This window comes from Zalophus californianus, chromosome 9, assembly GCF_009762305.2.
Source record: "Zalophus californianus isolate mZalCal1 chromosome 9, mZalCal1.pri.v2, whole genome shotgun sequence".
Taxonomy (NCBI): domain Eukaryota; kingdom Metazoa; phylum Chordata; class Mammalia; order Carnivora; family Otariidae; genus Zalophus; species Zalophus californianus.
The window spans coordinates 59,897,282-59,919,224 of NC_045603.1; the positions used below are offsets into that span (position 1 = coordinate 59,897,282).

The 21,943-nt window shown below is 41.2% G+C and overlaps 1 protein-coding gene across 5 annotated transcripts in view; it reads left to right on the top strand.

Moving 5' to 3' along the window:
- CBX5 (chromobox 5) overlaps nucleotides 1-21,619 on the top strand; it is a 36,597-nt gene extending 14,978 nt beyond the window's left edge. For 3 of the 5 annotated variants that reach the window (XM_027591664.2, XM_027591665.2, XM_027591666.2), the window contains 4 exons: nucleotides 2,930-3,107; nucleotides 8,035-8,221; nucleotides 11,458-11,558; nucleotides 13,195-21,619. In XM_027591664.2, coding sequence (XP_027447465.1) covers nucleotides 2,971-3,107; nucleotides 8,035-8,221; nucleotides 11,458-11,558; nucleotides 13,195-13,345 — 576 coding nt within the window. In that variant the 5' untranslated portion in view covers nucleotides 2,930-2,970 and the 3' untranslated portion in view covers nucleotides 13,346-21,619. Of the gene's footprint in view, nucleotides 1-780; nucleotides 889-917; nucleotides 1,130-2,929; nucleotides 3,108-8,034; nucleotides 8,222-11,457; nucleotides 11,559-13,194 lie in introns of those variants that run through there. The other 2 variants (XM_027591667.2, XM_027591668.2) reach the window with 2 other exon arrangements.
- The last annotated feature ends 324 nt before the right edge of the window (nucleotides 21,620-21,943 follow it).

Genomic DNA, 21,943 nt, shown 5'->3' on the forward strand with positions numbered 1-21,943 from the left:
GGGCAGAGGGAGAGGGAGCAGCAGACTTCCCGCTGAGCAGGGAACCTGATCCCAGGACCCTGAGATAATGACCTGAGTGGAAGGTAGACCCTTAACTGACTGAGTGAGCCACCCAGGCACCCCGAAAAGTGGTTTTAATTCAAAAATAATGGTTGTGACTGGACTGCTCTCCCCTCTCTTTTTAAAAAACTACTTAAGTATTACATTTTTTTCTACCTGCAATTTCAGTGGACAGGTTCTTTGGTGGTGCTTCAAGTGTCTGGATTCTGTTTCAGTATCTAGTAATCCCCCAAAGAAGGAAAGTTGTATAGTATCTTGAAAGACTTCCCTTACCCCCTTTCCTGCTATCCTCCCATCCCCCAAGCAATTTTAATTAACTGTTCAGTGACAGATGGTAGAAAAGGCCTTGTTTAAAGTGCTTCTGGTGGGCTGGGTTAGGGGTGAGTGGTTTGTACAGATCCTGTTGTAGAAGGACCTGGCTTTTCCCTTCCCCCTTCCAGTTGAGCTATAATCCTGTTAGATCTTAAAATGCTACTGATTAATTCCCAGTGCTCTTAGAGGAATACAGTGTTGGGTTTAAAACCCAAGAACCAATTCCCTTGAGCTCTGAATGCCTTCAGCTTTGAGGCCAAGGGAGTACCTTCCAACTTCTCCACCCAGTCTTCACTGAAAAGGAAAGTTAAGCCTTTTAACTTTTCCGTTTGCCTCTCCGCCCCCCCCTAGTCTAGTACGGCTGCCAGTTGCCATGGCAACGGGCTGGGACAGCTGCGCAGTGGCTCCCAGGCAGCTGGGTGGGGGCGGGGGAGCTGCCAGCCCGCCAAGCCCCAGACCTGGGAGGGGAGGCCCCTCCTGTTAGCCCAGAGGGAAAGAAAGAACTGGGGCGATCCGGTAGGTAAAGGAGGGAACCCCCATTCATCTTCTACCTTTGGGGCTCCTCTTTTGCATGAAGGTATAAAGGGAGATTTTTCTCTTTCCACCCTCAAACTGAAGAACACATATGTAAATCCTTGTTTTTGCTCGTGAGGCAGGGGAGGCCATAGCCACAATGCTTAACTGCATGCATCTAACCCGGGGCTGGTTTTAACCCCAGCGCTCTGACCTAAACTGCTCAGCTACCGGAAATTCCAAGGTGAGTGGGGGTGGGGGTGGGGTACTCTCCCTGGAATATGACATTTCCTGTCTCTGGTGAGGTCGGAGGCTGTTTTTATTTTAAATAAATAAGATTTTTTTTCTTGAAGCTTAGGACTCTCTTCTAAATTCATGGAAAAATTATTTTGAAACTCTTGTCTACATTTTCCCCTGCTACCTCCTCTTCCGAATAAAGTACTTCAATAAAAACTTAAGTTTTTTTTACAGGGCAGTAATGGGTACAGACAGTTGTTTGGGTGGGCAGACCTATTGCTAATAGGTTCTGGAGATATGGTTTCCAACTAGATGTTCTTGGAATAATTCCTTAAATTTTGCTAACTTGAAGTAAATTGATAAATGCAACTTTTTATGCTACTTGACTTGAACACAATTCTGAGATTAGTAGTGGCCTTCCCTATTTCTGGGAGTTGTCTTCTAGTCAGGATGGAAATATTTTTAAGAGAGTGCTGAAAAAAATCTTTTAAGATTACAGAAAAATAAAAATGGAGTTCAGCTAAGAAAACAGTTCCTGCTACTCTGTAATCGAGACTGTAGGCACCATTTAACATGGTTAAAGAAGAATTCTTTAAAAGTGATTATGGAAACAACAATGTGGGAATTTTAAAAACTAGATTCTGAGTTGAGTACCCCCTGGTTGTGCATATTTCTGAGGTTAACTCAATTTCCATTTGTGTTGCCTTCAGCTTTCCTTGGGCCTATGAATGGTTCCTCTGTGTTTTGAGGCTTCGTGTTGATGTGAGTTTGGGGCCAGACTTCTTTTTCCTTCTCTTCTTCCTTTGGCCCAAAGTCAACTCCAGTTAAGAGAGGTACCTCCTTAACCATTTGGATTAGTTGAGCCATGAGAATTACTGAACAATCCAGTAACTAATTTTTATTTTTTGGACTAAAAAAAATTTTTTTTTCTCCCTGCCTCTCTCCCATCCCAAAATGAAAAAGGAGGCCTAGTGTATCTGAGATGCTAGCCTTGCTTTTGTGAACTGATGGACGCTCTGTAGGGACAAGCTCAGTTTGTTTAAGGGAAAGATATACCACCAAGTCACTGAAGACAGTGGTGAAAGATGCCTGAGCAGGCCTTTTTGTGCTGCTAAGAGACTAGTCAAGATCCTCAGAGCAGAGGAAGGTTACATTTTGGGGCTTTTTTTCATTTTTTTTAATCTTTTTTTTTAATAAAGATTTTTATTTATTTGAGAGAGCGAGAATGAGAGAGAGAGAGCACATGAGAGGGGGGAGGGTCGGAGGGAGAAGCAGACTCCCCGCCGAGCAGGGAGCCCAATGGGGGACTCGATCCCAGGACTTCAGGATCATGACCTGAGCCGAAGGCAGTCGCCCAACCAACTGAGCCACCCAGGCGCCCTTGGGGCTTTTTTCATTTTTATGAAGAACCTTATTCACCTTATAGGTAAGGTTTTAATTCTGTCAGTGTTCTTTTAACTGGTAGTTTTCTGCATTTCTTTGAGATCCTGGCTTTTTAACGTTCTCAGAAGTACCCAGGAGTAACATACCACACCACTTGTCTTTTGGAATCTGAGATTAGAGGAGTTAGACAGTTGTGTATATAATAATGATTTTGGTCTTGTGAGCTGAAGCAAAAGATGTATTTGGGAAAGTAGGGATTGACCATTTTTTTCTTATATTCTTAGGAACCATCTGTAGAATGCTTCAAGACCCAAGAGAAGAGTACATGGCAACTTTGTGTTATACCCCCTGCATTCCATCAAGAAGAGACATAAGTTTTAACTCCTTGCATGGATTCTGATCATTTTGATCTTCCTCTTTGCAGGAACCGGTGGCCTTAGTCCTTCAGGTGGAACAGCGTGCGACATGGGAAAGAAAACCAAGCGGACAGCTGACAGTTCTTCTTCAGAGGATGAGGAGGAATATGTCGTCGAGAAGGTGCTAGACAGGCGTGTAGTTAAGGGGCAAGTGGAATATCTACTGAAGTGGAAAGGCTTTTCTGAGTAAGTGCCTTCTTTAGGCCTTAGGACTCTACAGAGGTGCACACTTTTGGTTTCCTTCCTCATGAGCCACTGCCATCTTTGTCTTTTTCTCTCCTCACCTGCACTCCTCCTAAGAGTCAGAAGGTGCAGCAATAAACTAAACAGAGTCTCTCTCTTGGAGCTGGTCTTCTAATGATAATGCTTTTGGAGACAGTGTAACGAATTGGTTAGGTGCATAGACGTGGATCCGGATTGCTTAGGTCCAGATTCTTGTTCTTATGAGCTGGGTGACCTTGGTTTAGTTCCTTAATCTTTTTCCTCCTCAATAAAATAGGAATAGGAAATAGTACTTGTCATCGCTTCTCAGCCTTTTGGCTAAGATCAAGTGGAAATAGTACTTGTCATAGAGATGTTGGGTATATGTAGAGTCTGACAGGTAAGCTCAGTGTAAGTATAAACTGTTACTGGGGCACCTGGCTGGCCCAGTTGGTACAGCATGTGACTCTTGAAATCTCGGGTTGTAAGTTAGAGCCCCATGTTGGGTGTAGAGATTACTTAAAAATAAAATCTTGGGGCGCCTGGGTGGCTCAGTCATTAAGCTTCTGCCTTTGGCTCAGGTCATGATCCCAGGGTCCTGGGATCGAGCCCTGCATTGGGCTCCAGCCCTGCATCGGGCTCCCTGCTCTGCGGGAAGCCTGCTTCTCCCTCTCCCACTCCTCCTGCTTATGTTCCCTCTCTCACTGTGTCTGTCTCTGTCAAATAAATAAAAATCTTTAAAAAAATAAAATCTTCTTTTAAAAAAGTATAAACTGTTACTGTTAATATTTTTTTGGATATAACTAAGCTAAAATATATACATTTAAGCAGAAATCATCCATTCCATAGCCCATAGCTTTCCAAAATGATCCTTGGATCTCAAAAGTGACCTAGGGTGAAGGACTCATCTTAATGAGAAACTTAAATCTGAGGCCACATTTTTTCCCTCATGATATTTATTTTTTTAATTTCAAATCTACAGCCGAGGCAAAAGAAATTGAGTGAACACTCGGATATACACCATAATCTGTCTGGCTTTTTGTTTTTGTTTTTGTTTTGAAGACCTTTAAAACCCTTTTTTAAAAATCAGTGAGCTTTAAGAATGATACTGAAGTATTGATTAGAATGTTAGGAAGTCATTGGCTTTAGGCTGAAGTGCTAAAGGTGATTATTCTTTTTCCTTGGAATAGATAGAACTAGACACATGGAAGCACAGACGAGGTAGCTTGAAAAGTGAAGTATGTGTAATCGTTAGACATTTTGCCTCAGTTTTTTTTTTTTTTTTAAGATTTTATTAGAGTTAGCGAGAGCAGGAACACAAGCAGGGGGAGAGGGAGAAGCAGGCCTCCCGCAGAGCAGGGAGCCCGATGTGGAGCTCGATCCCAGGACCCTGGGACCATGACCCAAGCCGAAGGCAGACGCTTAACGACTGAGCCACCCAGGCGCCGCTTGCCTCAGTTTTTGATTAATTCTCTTCTCAGGATGCCTGATAACAAAGAATGGATTTTCCAGAACCCCAATGCACTGGTAGGAACGGGTGTAGGCTTCTTGGAGTGGCTGTGGAATAGAAATATAATGCAAGGCACATGGGTAATTCCACATTTCTGGTGGCCATGTTAAAGAAAAGTGAATTTTAATAATTTATCTAATACAGTATATCAAAGTGTTATTTCAACATTAATATGAAAATTAAGATATTTTACATTATTTTTTTCTTTCATGCTAAGTCTTAAAAATCTCATGTATTTTACATTTTATAGCACATTTCAGTTCACACTAGTCACATTTCAAGTGTTCAGTTAGCCACATGTGGCTAGTAGTTAGCACATTGAACATGCCAGTTTTAAAGTGTAGGACTTAAATGTACTGAAAGGTTCAAATTTTGACAGTACCTTTGGACAAAAGTGAATCAGGAGCCTTTGGAACATACTTAAGGTTATTTCATTACAGAAATTATCATTTCTCATTGGGAGCACTTTTGGCATTTTAGGTGGGTCAGTGCACGCACTACAGGATGCTTAGCGTCCCTAGCACAGAGAGCACTAAATGTGGGTAGCACAGCAATCAGAATATGCCCTCCATATTTCCAAAGAGGAATGGTATCACTGCATGCTTTAGAGATAAGAAATTACGAGTTTGAGAGACCTAGAAATAGGAATTAAAATAACACTGAAAGATTTTAAGGGTGTTTATTGGGCCCTTTTGAATCACCATTGGAAATTGTTCGTCGTTTTGAAGGTACTTGAGACTGTATCTGTATTTGAGTTACTGGTAACTTACATAGATTAAAGAGGGAAAGAAAGTTTGAGGTAGGTAAATTAAAGCACTTGTCCTTACTTTCTCGGAAATGCCCAGGATTTCATTAAAGACAGAGACAAATTTTGCCCTATTATGATTGTCTGGAACTAAGTACCTACTGCTTGTTCGGCAGTGGTCAGATTCTTCTACCTCATGTGTTTTCTTTCATTCTCATAACAGCCTTTAGAGGTATTTTCAGTTTACAGATGAGGAAGTTAGCGAAGCTATTTGGCAAAGATAGCGTAACTGGTAAGTGCTGGCACAAGGACCTAGGATCAGATTTCTTTTTTATTTATTTATTAATTTTTTTACAGCTTTTTTATTGTTATGTTAATCACCATATATTACATCATTAAGATTTCTTTTTTTTTTAAAGATTTTATTTGTTTATTTGACAGAGAGAGAGACAGCGAGAGAGGGAACACAAGCAGGGGGAGTGGGAGAGGAAGAAGCAGGCTTCCCGCTGAGCAGGGAGCCTGATGTGGGGCTCGATCCCAGCACCCTGGGATCATGACCCGAGCCGAAGGCAGACGCTTAATGACTGAGACACCCAGGTGCCCCTAGTATCAGATTTCTTTGGCCCTAATGCCCAGACTCTTTTTAAATTAGACCATGCTATCTTTTGGGTGAAAATTGGTTGTTGTAGAAGCAGCAATACCAATATGGTAGGAAAAGAGATAATCCCGTTATAGGACTGGCTTTCCTTGCTACCAGTAGAGATTCGCTCCTCTCCCTCCATGTCTGCTTGCTTGTGTTACAGTATTGGCACACCTCTCACTTTTTGTGTCTTTAATATCTTCTGGGATAGAAAACCGTATGGTTTGTGGATTTGGGGGAAAGTTACTGTATGAGGTTTTTTGTTTTTTTGTCTTTTGCCGAAAGAAGAGCTATGAAGGAGAGGCTTTTCTAGTTTTAGCTCAAATGATTTTGAAATAAATCTTGTTTCATTCTCAAGCTCTTTTTGCAGAAAGTTTTAAATCTAGAGTAAATATCAGTTTTTTCCATTATTCTGCTTATTTGAGTCTAGGTATTATGGCATGTGTTCAAACCATGCCCATCTTAAAGATACCTTATTTAAAAACCAAAATAAAATATTTAAAATGGATAGTACATACATTAAATAATTTTTTCTCAAGTCAGTGAAAGGATTGTAGAAACTGTTTCTATGATATATTTTCAGATGTACTTTAATATAAACTAGTCCTTACTATTTAACCAACACAACCTTTGCCCCTGGCTAGGAGTGAAGAGGATGCCTGGTTTGGTTTTTCCATGGAGGTATATTTCATGCTTTGATTCCATAAGCTTATGATGTAGTTGGTAGTTTGTTTTTCCAAAACCCATGCCAGGAGTAGAGAACAACTTTGTGAATAATAACTGTTTGTTTTCCTCATAATAGGACTCCCTTGATTCAAGTTTAATTAGGCTCAATTATTCAGTTTGGGTTTTTTTATTAATATAAAAATGTATTTTGACTACCTAGTAACAGTAGACTTGAATCTACAGCATTGAATTAATGTACTCCAAATCCCACTTCTGAGTCTTCTCCTTACTGTTTGCCAGTATTCTGATGATTTAAGCCCTTAGACCTTTTTTCATAACAATTACTTCCAATCTTCCCATAATTTATTGACATTTCTTCAGAATATAAGTAACATGTTTAAGATAACTGGGGATGCATGCTTTGTTACATTATTCTCTCAGGATTTGATTAGATGATTATATATATGGAATCACATTATTTTATAAAGCAGAATTCATGTTTTGAGTTTTTGTTTTTTTTTTTAAGATTTTATTTATTTATTTGAGAGAGAGAGTATGAGAGAGAGAGAAAGCACATGAGGGGGGGGAGGGTCAGAGGGAGAAGCAGACTCCCTGCTGAGCAGGGAGCCCGATGTGGGACTTGATCCTTGGACTCCAGGATCATGACCTGAGCCGAAGGCAGTCGCTTAACCAACTGAGCCACCCAGGCGCCCTATTTTGAATTTTAAAAAACTTTATTGAGGTATAATTTACATACCATAAAATTCATTCATTGAAAGTATACAGTTTAATGAATTTTAGTAAATTCGTAGAGTTGTCAGCTATTACCACACTCCAGTTTTAGAATATTTCCATAATTTCCCCAGATTCCCTGGAGCTCATTTGTAGTTAATCCCAGTCCTACGTTTTTGTCTCTAAAGTGTGTCTTTCCTACGTTTGATTTAAATGGAATCAGACAATATATAGTCTTTTGCATCTGGTTTCTTAGCATATTATTTTTGAGGTTCTTCCATGTTGTGGCATGTATTAATTAGTATTGTGTTCCTTTTGTTGCTGAATAGTATTCTGTATAGATATATCACATTTATTCATCCATTCACAAGTTGATGGACATTTGAATTGTTTTCTGTCCTTGGTTGGTAAAATGCTGCTGTAAGTAATTGTATGCAAGTTTCTTTGTGGATATATTTTTTCATTTCTCTTGGCTAGAATCCTAGGATCAAATTTGTTATCTCTTTTAAGTGTAGGGTTTTTCTTTTGCCTACTTGTTTTCTTTAAAAGAAAGCGCTGGATTTTTTTCCCCCTCATTCTTTTCCCTTTTTTTTTTTTTTTTTCCATTCTTTGTGCCCAGGGAGCACAATACTTGGGAACCCGAGAAAAATTTGGATTGCCCTGAGCTAATTTCTGAGTTTATGAAAAAGTATAAGAAGATGAAGGAGGGTGAAAATAACAAACCCAGGGAGAAGTCAGAAAGTAACAAGAGGAAATCGAATTTCTCGAACAATGCTGATGATATCAAATCCAAAAAAAAGAGAGAGGTAAGCTTCTTTACCCCCTTTTCCCACAAACAATTGTTTTGCCTCTTGCCGTACCCCTCCTACCCTGCAAGCGGTATTTTGGTGGTTTCAGTTCTAAGGATGGCCTGCAAGGTAAATTGTTGAACAAAAGAGCTTCCAAAGAGGTATGTTGATTACAGCGCCCCCTCCTGGCTGCGTGGGAAATGTACTATATATTACACTGAATTGTATTAAAGTGGGAAATTAAGTCCCTGTAAAACAGGCAGCTCCCTGTCTTCTCCATAAATAGGCAGCTAAGTTATCTTAGCAAGGGAGGGACTTGGTGACGTTTTTTAAGGATAGAAAAGGGCTTTAAAATGTTTACTACTTCTTTTTTCCTTTTGTTTCAAAGAGCACTTATTTTCAAACTTACATTCTTTTTTAAATTGATGTGAAATTCACATAACATAAAATTAACCGTTTTATTTTTTACTTTTTATTTTTTTAAAGATAGATTTATTTGAGAGAGCGCGCGCCTGCGTGTTGTTGGGGAGGGGCAGAGGGAGAGGGGAGAGAGAGTCACAGCTCTTTGTTCCCCTGAAAACAGAGCCCAACGTGGGGCTTGATCTCAGGACCCTGAGATCACGACCCAAGTGGAAACCAAGAGTGGGACGCTCAACTGACTGTGCCACCGAGGCGCCCCACAATTAACCATTTTAAAGTGTATGTTCAGTGGCATGTGTATTCTTTGATTTTATTATTTCTACATATTCCAAATAAATTTTCATCTTCTTTTTGAATCTTTTTATTGTTCAGTTTGAAAAGTATGCTTATGAAATTTTGGTTTGATGTAGTTGCTTTAATTCTACTGATCTTTAGTTCTCAAGTAACTAGCATAAACACTGCTCTTGCCTCTCTTTTTTCATCTGTATCTTTTCCATCTGTGTACTCACACAGACACACACGCTACTCCCCCCCCCCCCCCCGCCCAGCTTCCATTCCTTTCATTTATTTCAAGGTTATGAAGCCTTTTGTGGTGAAGGATGTATCATACCCTTAACGTTTAATAAAATAAAAGCATAAGTCCACTTCTGAATCTTCTAGCATCACAGCCATAAGCATCTCTATTTATTTTCATTCTACTTGATATCCACCTTTCTGGAACATTAGTTCTCAGTCCTGGCTGCACATTAGAGTCATCAGGGTGGGGTGGGGGCTTTAAAAAAAAAGACCCTTTTCCCAAGATACACCCCAGACTAGTTAAATTCAGATTTCTGTGGGTTAGACCCTAGGCGTCAGTATTTTAAAAGACTGAGACAAGTGATTTTCTCAAATGGGAGATCAGCGTTCCAAAAAGAATTGAAATAAGAGTGAGAGATTGGAGGCTACAAGTGAAAGTGGACTCTAGGTTTGTGTCTGTCTCCTTATTTGTTTCCCTGATTAATTTTAATTTTTAACAACCTTATTTTTAAAACCACTCTATTCTGGTGAGGTGTGTTTATCATTATGATATAGTTTACTGATAAGGAATTTGAGAATGCCTTCCCTTCTCTAAGGAGCTAAGACTTGGTTCTTTCTTTTTTTTTAGTCCTTTGTATTCTGGCTTTTGTCATTTGATTGATTTTCTAATTTAAGAGACCAAAAACAACACAGCAGAAGACTTGTGACTAGCCATTTGTGACATACAGTGTGTATTTCCCCAACCTAAGGTTTCTGTCCTTTCGAAAAGGAGTAGTCTGGCTTTAGACCTGCTGGCCAACATAGAGAGTTTCGTTCCTACGCCAGGTTCTGATGCTGCTGACCTTGAAAACAACCCCCACACGTCCCTTGTAATGTTCATCTGGGGCCCCTGGCAGCATTCTCAGCCATGCTGGCGGCTGTCAGGTAGGTAGCCGGGAAGATAGGTGATTGTATGTTTTAAAGGTACAGGAGGGGATTGCGTTTCTTTCTTTAGACCACTGCAGAAGAAATTTGTTAGTTGGCATTATGCCTGATTTAAGATTACTGCCTGTGTGATGATTTTAGCATTTTCCTCGCCTCGGCTCCTTTTCAGCAGCTTGAACATTTTTCTTCCTTTCCCTCTCTATGTGGCAAACTGTTTTCAGCCGCCAGCTATGATTTACGACTCAGTTCTTGTGCCAGCGTTCCAGCTGTGAGCAGCTGTGTGCACATCTGGGAACCTCCTCTCCTTAAGCGCCCCCAAAAGAGGCTGTGTTTTTGAGTCAGTATCTCCCCTGATCCATGCATGGAATTTCCTTCCCAGTGTGGGTTCTGGTATCTTTGGGGACCACCTGGATCCTGAATACTTTGTATCTCTCAGAAAAAAGCAGGGTGAATGTCAGATCAAAGAGATTTTATTATGAAAATCAGACATCAGAGATTTAGTTCATTTGGGCAGTCTTACTAAATCTTTTTTATGTTGCCACTAGATAAGTTTGCATTATGTTCCATAATAAGGTCTTTAAAATTACCTGGTTTGTCTAAAATGTCACTGTTTTGCTCTCATCAGTGCCATCACACCCGAATCGGACTTTGTGGTCCTGTCTCAATGGCATGGTTGCATTTGACCAAGTTTGAATAATCTCCAAGAAAAGTACCAGTTTGTTTTAAGTCACTGTCCAGTTCTGTTCTCTAATTTGCTAACAACTCATCCACATCAGGAGGGGTTAGGCACAGACCAGGGCCTCTTCTCCCAAGTGTGTGGGTATTGCAGTACATGAGCTCTGAAAGAAATTTGCTGTTTTATGGTACTGCCTTGAATCATTCTTACCTCTGTTCTTTCATCAATATAGACGACTGTGTGAAAGAAGTATTAAAAATATTGGTCAAGGTTAAGGTAAATTAAATGTCTAAAAAAAGTTAAGATTGGTATATTTGAAGTTTGTAAAATGAAAAAGGGTTTAGTTTGGGTAAGCATGGACTTGTTTATCATCTTGGAAGAAACAATTTAGGGGTAGTCAATTCATAATATCAAGGAGATTAGATTAGAGGGTTAGATGAGTGTTTAGATGATGCCTCCAGAATATCTTAAGGGCTATGGAAGAGTTTTAGGGGCCGCTCCTCATCCTTGAAGGAGTACTGGAAGAACAGCTGCATCTTCTTACAAAAATATTTCTTGGCGTCACTGTCACTGGCTGGCCCAGTATTGTATTTCTTAAGTTCTAAGAATCTCTGAATTGGTGACAAATATGGACTTAGATGGTGCTTTGTTGAACTGAGAAACTGGGTTTTTTTTACTCTTCTCTAAGCTGTAACCTTTCTTTATCTTCTATTTATAGCAGAGCAATGATATCGCTCGGGGCTTTGAGAGAGGACTGGAACCAGAAAAGATCATTGGGGCGACAGATTCCTGTGGCGATTTAATGTTCCTAATGAAATGGTGAGAGAGATTGGGCCTCACTGTACAGTTGTGTTTCTTTGCCAGTGGCTTGAATTTGTATGGAAGATAGGGAAGATGGAGTATTCCCCAACTAAGAATTTTGATTGGCAAGGATCTTTGGCTGATATCACCTGTTAGTATTAATGGAAATTAGGGTTGGGAGTGGATTTAAGACATTCTCAAGCTTTGGTATTAAGCCAAATTATTTTAGCACCAATACCTAAGGTAGCTTTGAGGTAGGATACATATAGACATGACCTAACCATTTATTTACACAGTTCTGAATCATTTACCATCAGGCCACGAGCCTGTGGCCATGAGAAAGGACTTGAGTGAGGCTTTCTTCCATCACTGAGGATCAAAACAACTGAATAATCTCAACAAAAAGCATTAAGACTAATACTAGCAAAGTGTAAGTTACTTCATTCGGTGGAGGGGGTGTCTCTTAGAGGAAAGTGTAGTTACTTCCCTCAGTTTGGTTTCTTAAAGACAGGGTGATTTATGGTGTGGCCCTCACTACCTCTCTGTTTCCAAGTGTTCTGGGCTTGTGATTTAAGTTTGGTCTCTAAATAGAGGCTTCGTGCTGCATTGCCACTGAGGAAGCTAATTTACCTTAAAGTTGTAGAATCAAAAGGTTTAATATTTTATCTGATCGAAATTTTGCTGGTAAATTACCCAGAAGCCTGGATTTGAAGAATCATTATACTGTGTCAGAAGTAAGGAGCTGTATTGACTGCTTTTCCCACTCAGCCATATGTGTTACTTATAATTTACATTCATATATTAACTAGCTTTTTTTTCCCACCACAGTCCAAATTTGAGTGTCTGATCTGAGCTGTGTGTTTTCCCCTCCTCTCCTCACCCATTATACCTCTATGAATTAAACATCTCAGTTTTCTAGAAAAGGAGGTAGTTGTCTTTGCTCACATCTCAGTGGAATTTTAATTTAAAATATTTTTTTTCTCGATTTGGAATACTGGTTAAGGGACTTGATAGATTTTTTTGTTATATATGGTAGTAGAGCGTTTGTAACTTGGGTAATTGAAATTTGCAGCTAATTCCTACATTTTCGTTTTAGTGACTAGATTTTACATTCTCTCTTATTCTCCTGTATGTGAGTACTGTTGTGGACTTAAGTTTCTGTTTACTTACTATTCCAAACCATTGTTTTCACCAAAAGGATAATAAGTGTTTAAAAGGCCACAAGATGAGGAAGGTTAAGACCCTTCCACTCAGATGATCCAGAAGCTGGATTGATCATTCTGTGCATAATCAATAGAACTGATTGTAGGTTTGATTGTGTTCACTCAATACATAGAAATCAAAATTATAGGAGCAAAATTTATATAACTTCATTTTCAGCCTTTTGATTAAGCCTGCTGTGTTTTCCATCTAAGTTCTAGCTGAAGACTTCTGCTTCTGTCTGATGTAGTAGTTAAATGATACTCACTGATAATTTATTTACTTGAATTTCTCCTTGAAAATATTGAGGTGTTAGGGTCCTTCTCACCTTCAAATCAAGATGGAGAAGAAATCAAGTCAGTTAAATCCATATAACAATATAAACCTTGGTTTAGATAGATTCTCTCTCACTCTTACTTCCTCTCCTTCTAAGTCTCATATTCTTTCTCTCCAGGAAAGACACAGATGAAGCAGACCTGGTTCTTGCAAAAGAAGCTAACGTAAAATGTCCACAGATTGTGATAGCATTTTATGAAGAGAGACTGACGTGGCACGCATATCCTGAAGATGCGGAAAACAAAGAGAAAGAAACAGCAAAGAGCTAAAGGAGGGGGTGGTCTCTGTCATTTCTCTTTGTATATAATACATTCACCTCCCTGCCTCCTCTCCCTTCTGCCCACCCCCTTCTATCCTAAACACATCCATAAAAAATGTGCTTATCACTGTGCTCCACAGGAGAAATGTTGGTATTGGTTCTCTTGTAACATAACTGATGGTCTGATTCATGATAAGTGTCTCTCTGTGAAGACCAGGCATTTACATACTGTGTAATTCCCACAGTTTTTTCCTTTGCCCTGATCTCTTCCTTCTGCTCCCCTGCGACCTCAAGATGCGTTTTAACTTTTTAATCACCTTAGAGTCTTGATCTTTTCAGGGTTGGTTGCTTTTTAGATTGGGGGATTTTGTTATAACGATGATGAATTTTGGTTTCTTGCTTTGGTTCTTAGAACATGTTGATGACCAGCTAGCTTTTGTTTTGAGATGTTGGGATAGAAAAGATGTTCCCGTCTTTTTAAAAAGCCAATAGCAACTGCCTACCTGTTGGGGCTTTCCCAACCTCATTCAGCTCTACCCAGTAGAATACAGGGTTCCTGGTGTGGTCTTCTGGGCCACCCTCTGTTGTTCATCCCCACTCATCCTCCCAGAATAGCTCCATTCCTTGGAGGACTTGAAATGTTACACTCAGATTTGTCAAGGCACTCTTAGCCCCAGGACTCCTGGCCTTGTTTCTTAGCAATCCCTGATTCTTCTTCTGCAAGGTGGTGTAGTCTGTCATAAAATGACAAGATTATGAACTGTGGAGATTTTTAGCTATTCGTACATGAGGATGATGGGGTAGGATACAGTTGTCTTTATGATCACCTATGGTATATATGTATTTTTTCCTTCCATCCCTCACATTTGGACTATATATTTATGTAGGTGTGAGTGACTGCCTGGTGCTTGCTTGTGCCAAGGTGCTAGGCACCCTCCAGCCCTGCCAGCTTTTGTGGCCTCCCAAAGCATTCCTGGTACCAAAGAGGCTTCAGACCTGACCCTCACTTCTCAGTGGACCCAAGTTTCCCCTCCATGCCATTATTTTCTGTGGGGAATTCTTGGAGGGGAGCCATCGGCCACAGTATCAATTTTAAATATTCATAGCGTTTATAGTCATAAATTTCCTGCTTTGTTGACTCCTGGATTTGCCACCAAGAGTCCCCAAGGTATTACTACTCTTCCCCTTTTCTACCCTCAAACTCTTCGTTGTATTTCATTTTTAAAAATAGGATTCTGTGGAAGACTTATCACCTCAGAGTGACAGGCCTTGGCATTAGCATGTTGACACAACCTTCTGTCCCTATTCAGAATATTTCCCTTTTGGCTTCCTCCGGCTTTGCCGTTATATTGAGAGATGATTGTCTGATCTTATCCTTCCATCCTTGTCCCCCCAAGAAATGCCCTACTTCTCTTTAGCCATTTCCTTTTAGTTGGGGGGGGGGGTGACTAGAGAATCAAGACTAAAAGTAAGGCAATAGCAGGGTTATGAGCATCCGTGTCCCAGTCCAAAGCTGAGGAATTAAGAATAAATGCTTGAAATAGCCTTAACTCTAGAGTTCACCAGCCATTGAGGTTGTTTTTATAGTTGCTTTTGATTTTTAAGACATATAGCTTTCTGGCCAGGAGCAGTCAGCCATTTCTAGATTATTCAGAGTAATCAGGGGAATGGATAGATTGCTGCAGTCCACAGATGAACTGAATAATATGCAAATCATATACCCATTCATAGCATTTGTTACCATTGCTTTCCTGCTCAGCTGCTGATTGAATTCTGTGTGCTTGTATAAATTATGTCAAAAATTATACTGCACAGTTGAGAAGACAGCTGTTGCTGCAGTGACATGACAGACTGGAACAATGAAGCTCTTGGTTTAAGTCATCCAGGAAAATCCTTCTGAATGGTAATGTGATTGGGTGAGAACTCCTAACCCGTACCTCAAGTGGGTAGGAGTTTTTAATCTCCATCTTTCTTTACTCTGAAAGAATTCAAGGCCTAGATCAAGTGGTAGATAATTGATGGTTAGTACTTAATCTGATGGGCATCTGAAAGAAAAAATGGGTGTCATAAAAGTAGCCAAGGATATAATTAGGGTAGACAAGAATAAGACAAAAGTAGGCCAGAGCCCCTGAGGTGGTGAGCTGGGCCTGTTGATCTGCAGGTGGAGAAAATGACAGCTTATCCATGGAGCCCGTGTGTGTCTCCCAGGAGCAGTGGGCACGTAAACTATAGTGACTATTTTCCAGACCAAGATCAACATGTGGACAAAGAACACAGCAATTAGTTGCTGCTGAGATTGGTCCTGAGAAAGCTGGGGCACGTGTTTGGTGTGGTTATAGGTGATATTTAAGACATTCCATCAAAATCTGATTCTCTTTTAGCAAAGGAAGTACCATCTACTCATCAGCTCTGTAATACCTTACTCTTCACTCCATCTTTTCTGTTCACAGTTTATTGAATCATGGTCTTGTACTGAATGCTGCTGCCAGAACATTCGTTTTCTCCCTGCCTACCCACAGCTGCTTCAGTCGGAATGTAGGGAGCCAGAGCCCGGTTCTGGCTTCAGCCCTCAGCAGAAAGGAAACCAGATGCCTGCCTTGTGTTTCTGGCTTTGTTAGTTCTGAACAGCTATTCTGGCCCTTGCAGAATTGTGACCTCAAATGGAGACCTGTCTTCATGGGGCTTTCTCCTCAGAAGAGTTAGTAGCCATGGGCTACGCACTCCTAAACATCTAGGTCTCTGGTGCTCAAAGCATATTTTTCCTGTATTTACTTAGTCTTCTTTCAAAACCTCTTTCTAATGCTGAATTTCTTCTAGTTATCAGCATTCAAGGATCTCCCTTTGGAGGTAGCAGAGTCTTGCCCAGCAGAGTTTACTAGTAGGTCAGTGTAGCTGCTCTTCTGGGCCCTGCACTGGGCCAGTGCCCTCATGTTAGGATTAGCTGTTAGGAACATCAGCCCTGATGGAAGCACCCATTTTTAACCTGGAGAGAAGAGAACCATGTCATTTTTCCTCCCACAGTCCAGTTTTTGTCTGCGCAAGGGAGCATTTGAGCCTGTGGTGTTCCTTAATCAAGTCTAGGTGGTCCTTGACTGTCCCCCAGCCATATCTGTGTACTGCTCTTTGTTGGTGATGAAAGGTTAGTCCTGTTCCATAGCTTGGGCAGTTATGTTATTCTTAACTCTCTTCATTCCTGTTCTGTAGCTACCCTGCAGTCCATTTTCCTTCTCTCCAGGTCAGATCCTAGGGCTTTTTGGAAGGTACTTGGGATTTTCATGCGATTTTTGTTGGATCTGTGTTTAGTCCAGGTCACCTCAGGTACAGTGAGGGGTCACAGGGACCTAGCTTGTGTCTGGGCTGGAGAGCAATTGTCTTTGCCCTTAGGGTTTAAATGCAAGGGCCTAAAATACTGCTTTCCAATGACATGAGAACACCAGGCAGGGTTAGGTCATTAGATTTGAAATGTGGAGGTTGTTGCTCACAAATGAGATCAAAGGGAAAGCTCATTTTGCATCCATGATTCCATCCTTTTGGTTTAAGGTTTTTAGATTAAAAATTATAGTGTGGAGGTCTGTACCTTTGTAATTAGACTGCCAAGCAAGCATACCTGTGGCAAGGTGGAGAAGAGGAATGGTTTGAATCCAGTATATTCTAGTTTCATGCTGGCTTTATGGCTAATCATAAAAGTTACATTCTCAAAAACGGAGATGTTACCAGCCTTGCACCCAGGAGTATATGATATGCTCAGAATTCAATGTCCCCATCCAATTAATAGTGTGTGGATTTGTATTGAGCTGTCCATATTCTGGCCACCTTAGTGTTCATCAACATTCATTTTATTCCACAAGCACTTTTTTGGCCTTGGGGGTACAAAGTTCAAGAAGATACAGTCCCTGACCACAAAGAACTTTCATTCTGATGTGGGATGAACTGACTGTTAATAGTTCAGTGAAATAAATGCTACAAATGGGTACACATTTTTTATTTGGGGACAGTAGGAGGGTGACAGTTCATAGGGGGATAGACCTGGACCTTGGATGAACTGAGCTAACTAGCTATAGATGGACTATATAACAAGGGCTTGTTTTATTCCAGAAAATAAGGATAACTGAAGGTTGGTTAGCAGTGCTGTTGCTGAGAGAAAATAACAGGTGAGTGGGGATTGAGAGCCCCTCATTTTGATCCCTGTTATGGGCTCTTTGCCAAAGTATTTAATGATCTAGTTAATCCTTGCCTGTGGAAAGTATTATCTATGTTGCAGATCCAGTTCTGTGGTGTTACATTATTGTGGGTTCTGTAACATTTATTCCTCATGGACATTGTATCAGAGTTGCTCACACGTTTTTGTTTCTCATCCTTTTGGAAGAATTAACGTGAGGTTGGCTTTAAGCCTAAAACAAGGACATACTTTTCAATGACAAGGGATTTGCTAAAGGCTTAGAGGCATAACTCTTAACTCATGAGCATCTATTCTGTGCAGTGTAGTTTTATTCAACACTGCAAGGTGGTGATTTCTAAGCAGATGTGTGTCAATTATGTGCAAACCTCTCCGGGAAGTGCACATACCCTGGCATTTCAGATTTGATCAATCTAGGGAAGTCTAGAGTGAGGCCTAGCCCTGCTAAGAAACAGTCTGACTTGAAGAAGTTTCTTAATTCTGAACTGTGTAACCATAAGAAAAAGATACTTTTCTCTCTCTGGATCATTGAGAGTTGACTAACTTTGGAAGTGAGAATTCCCAGGAATGAAGAGTAACTGTTCTGGAAGATTAAAATGTGAAGGTTCTTTGGATAGCTTCATAAAAACAATTCTAATTTCTTTGTGCTTACGCTGGATTTCTTGAATTTTAAACTACCTCATCTTGTCTTTTTAGAGTTACTTCAGCTTGTCCTTGCCACTCTAACATCATGCTTGACTTTGGTTGTTTTCTGACATGGAATTTTTTCTATGCCTTGACAGCATGTTCTTTTGCCTTTTCATCCTGATCCTCATTTCATCATCTCATATTGTTCTTCTGTCAGAGAAATATTTTAAAATAGTTTAAAATCTTGGCTTATGGGAAGAAAGTGATCCTTCAGTGCTGTTTGTCTCTGGGATCAGTAAGAGTTAAAACAAGGTGGTGGGAGGAGGGGACAGAACCTGCACTGGAGGCAGCTGAGGAGGGAAGAGCCATTAATTAAGACAATTTCAAAGTCAACTGATTGTGATCATTAATGTCACAATAGATCAAAACCTAATTATCACAGCCTAGGTAAGGGCCATCAGTATTAATCGGAAAATCTAATAGGAAACTATTATCAAGAAATTAGGCTAAATTGAATGCAATGAACTTTTTATCTTGCCGTTCTGTTTGTGTGTGTGTGTGTGTGTGTGTGTGTGAGAGAGAGAGAGATGTCCCCTGGCATTGGCAGGTGTGACCCTCACAGTTGATCTAGGTGCCAGTAGCCAGTTCATCACACTTTCTGAGGAATTCCAACAGATTGAACCTGAACTGTCATTGTCATTTTAATGTCTTGAACATTATCATCACCTGGACTTTTCCAGTGTGACCAGCAATCAATGAAAAAAGGTTAATATTTAGGTCTTGGGATGGTTGGTCCTGCCTGGAATGAGCGTATCCCTGGTGGACATTATACTGTGTGTGTTGGCAAATCATTCTTTGAGCTTCAGATGTATGTAGAGTCCTGCTGCTCTGGCTCTTTTGAGGGGGTACAGAGGAAAAGAGGGGCTTCCTGCCTGGAGATTCTTCAAGGAGACCCGAGAAGATAAGAATTTAATTGTGTCACAGAGCTTTTAAAGCTCAAGTCAGTGTTTTGCAGTTTCCAGTAGCTTTAGGATTTAATTCTAAGCTAGGGCTAACTGTGGATTTAGTATTTTTTCCCCTAGTTTTAGGATAAGGATCATAATGATTACTACCAGAATCCAGTTGTAACTTTGGGGGGTGGGGGGGGAGAAGGTGTTTTTTCTTTTACGCTTTGATCCAAGAGTTATGCCCCTGTTGGGATATTAAAGAATATTACAAGAGTCTTACAACTAGTTCTAGGGAACACTTCATCCCCTCTCTCTGAATGGAAGACTAGGGGTCACCATTTATATCCTTAATCTCGAGAGCCATTTATGAAGATCTTGCCAACTCCTGGAGTTGGGCTGGTGCAGAAAGTTTGGAAAGATGCTGCCTTGTGGGCATTGAGGGGAGGGACAGGCAGCAGCAGGAGGGTGTCTGGTGGCCGGATCCCGCTGCCTGGCTTAGCCTGGAGAGAGTGCTGTAGCCAGTGCTGTTGCTAGCCTTGCGCGCCTCCCCCGACCTTGCAGCTCAGAGCACTACCAAGACCACCGCTGGGGACAAGGTTCTTGCTCGAATGAGGTCTTGTTCTTGGATTTTAGGATTTAGGAATAGGGGTTACTCAGTATAGAACTTTGGAAAATCAGTGTGACTTACTCCCTCACCTCTTAATGGTGAAGTGAGTATTTCTTTACAAAAGAATTCATGCCCTGAATGCTTAAAATGTAATTTTATTTGCAAAACATCAGTTAACACATGATTTTCAGAAGCAGTCTGTGTCTCCAAGGTTCCTCACGTTATGCCAGATAAGTAATAGGCCCTCTGTTAATACTTGTGGGTTGGTTGAGTTCATCTAGTTTGCAGAGTGAAGTGTACCTGCTGACTTCCTTTTGCTTGCACATGCAGTCTAAGAAGTAAGATGCCCTAGGGAGTGAAACAAGAATTGAGTGGATGCTGACTATGTGTGCCAACCTCCTCAACTGATTCATAATGGCTGACCTTGGGCAAGTCACTCCTTTCAATGCCTCAGTTCCCCATCTGTCAAATGGGGTTAATGATACTGACCTACCTCACAGGGGTGTTGTGAGGCATTGTAAATCAAAGTTGGTAGAATACTTTAGGGTCCTCAATGGAGGATGCCTTGAGCCGAAGTCTAAAGTCTAGACCTGACCTAGGCTTTAGTCCTCACTGAGCTGTCCCAAGGTTTGGAACTACTAGTGACCTCGGCAAGTTCTCTGCCCCCCACCCCTCATCAAAGCTGCTAGTTCAGGTGTTGACAGTGTTTTTGTGAATGTTGGAGTCTTAATAGTCCAGACATAGGATGTTCTGGGGGAAGGCACTTAGTATTTTCTATGTCTTGCATCCACAAAGAGAGGCTGTTTCAGACCCAAGAGCATTGGATTAGGGAACTATGAGGCAGGGATGCTACTGCTTGTTTCTCTCTGCGGGTTGGGAATTAAGGCCCCATTCCCCATGGGATTGGAACAGACTTCAGCTGTCTCAGGAGCAAAGGAACACAGTGGGCTTAATTTATATCGTTGGTTTTATCGAGTTCCCCCCACCACCCCGAACTGAGTCACTGCACCCCTTGCCTCCCCATAGGAATCAGCTGGTTCAATAAACATAACCACTTTCTCCATCCCCTACCAGAAAAGAGCCACTTTGGGAAATTTTTTTCTAGAGATAGGTTTAACACTCTTAAAGCTTCATCCAACTTAACTGTACTCATTTGTCATCTTCTCAGTGTCCATAGTCTGAACTTGACTTTGACCTGTTTTTCCTCTGGTTTGGGAAAAGTTTGGACACTATTTCTATTTGCCCAGATGTGGGCTCAGCCAGCTCCTCTTCCCAACAGGGCTCTTTTTCCTTTCCCTCTCCTTGGCCCTAGACGTGTAACCCATGGAAAAGCACAAGGTCCTGGCCCCTTGCTGCGGTCACATTACCGGTTCTCCGTGCTTTGTGGACTTGCTCTGTTCCCCCAGCTCTGGCGGCACCTGGTAGTTCTGTGGAGTTCTGGAGGATGGAGAGAGCACAGTCTGACCTCCTGCCAAGTAGCCAGGAGTTGATTTACCCATGGCCCAGCAGCCTTGCCACCCTTTCCCACAGGATGGGATGTGAGAGACTCTGAGAGGCTGGGCTTCTTTCCGCACTCTGTTCCATCCTGAGTAGCAAAACACATCACGCTTGGTAGCCAGATTTCTAAGTGGAAAAATGGGAAATTGAATTCTCTATGGACCTTTTTGGTTTGTGGGGGAGTTTTGGTTGTGTTCCTTGGTTTTAGTTCAGCCAAACATGTCGGCTTTTCATTTTTTTATTTTTTTAGGATAAGTGATATATATATATGTTCGCCTTTTAAATGTAAATGTTTAAAAGTAGGCAATTTATGTGTTTCCACAACTGACATTGATGCAGACCTCATTCTCTCCCCCTCTTCCACCCTCCTCTTTTCCCTCTTTTCATACTCTTGTATTGGTTCTAATAAATGGTTGCTTTTCAAATACGGATCCTGAGTGGTGGTTTGAAGATCTGGGTCTGACACCCTTCCTTAATTTGGTCCCTGGAATGTCAGCCAGTTGTCAACACATGCCTTTCTGGAAGAGCAGCGAGACTTCCAGAACAAGGGCTGTCTTTTTTTGTGTGTGAAGATTTTATTTATTTGACAGAGACAAAGTGAGAGAGGGAACACAAGCAGGGGGAGTGGGAGAGGGAGAAGCAGGCCTCCCGCCAAGCAGGGAGCCTGATGCGGGGCTCGATCCCAGGACCTTGGGATCATGACCTGAGCTGAAGGCAGATGCTTAACGACTAAGCCACCCCGGCGCCCCAACA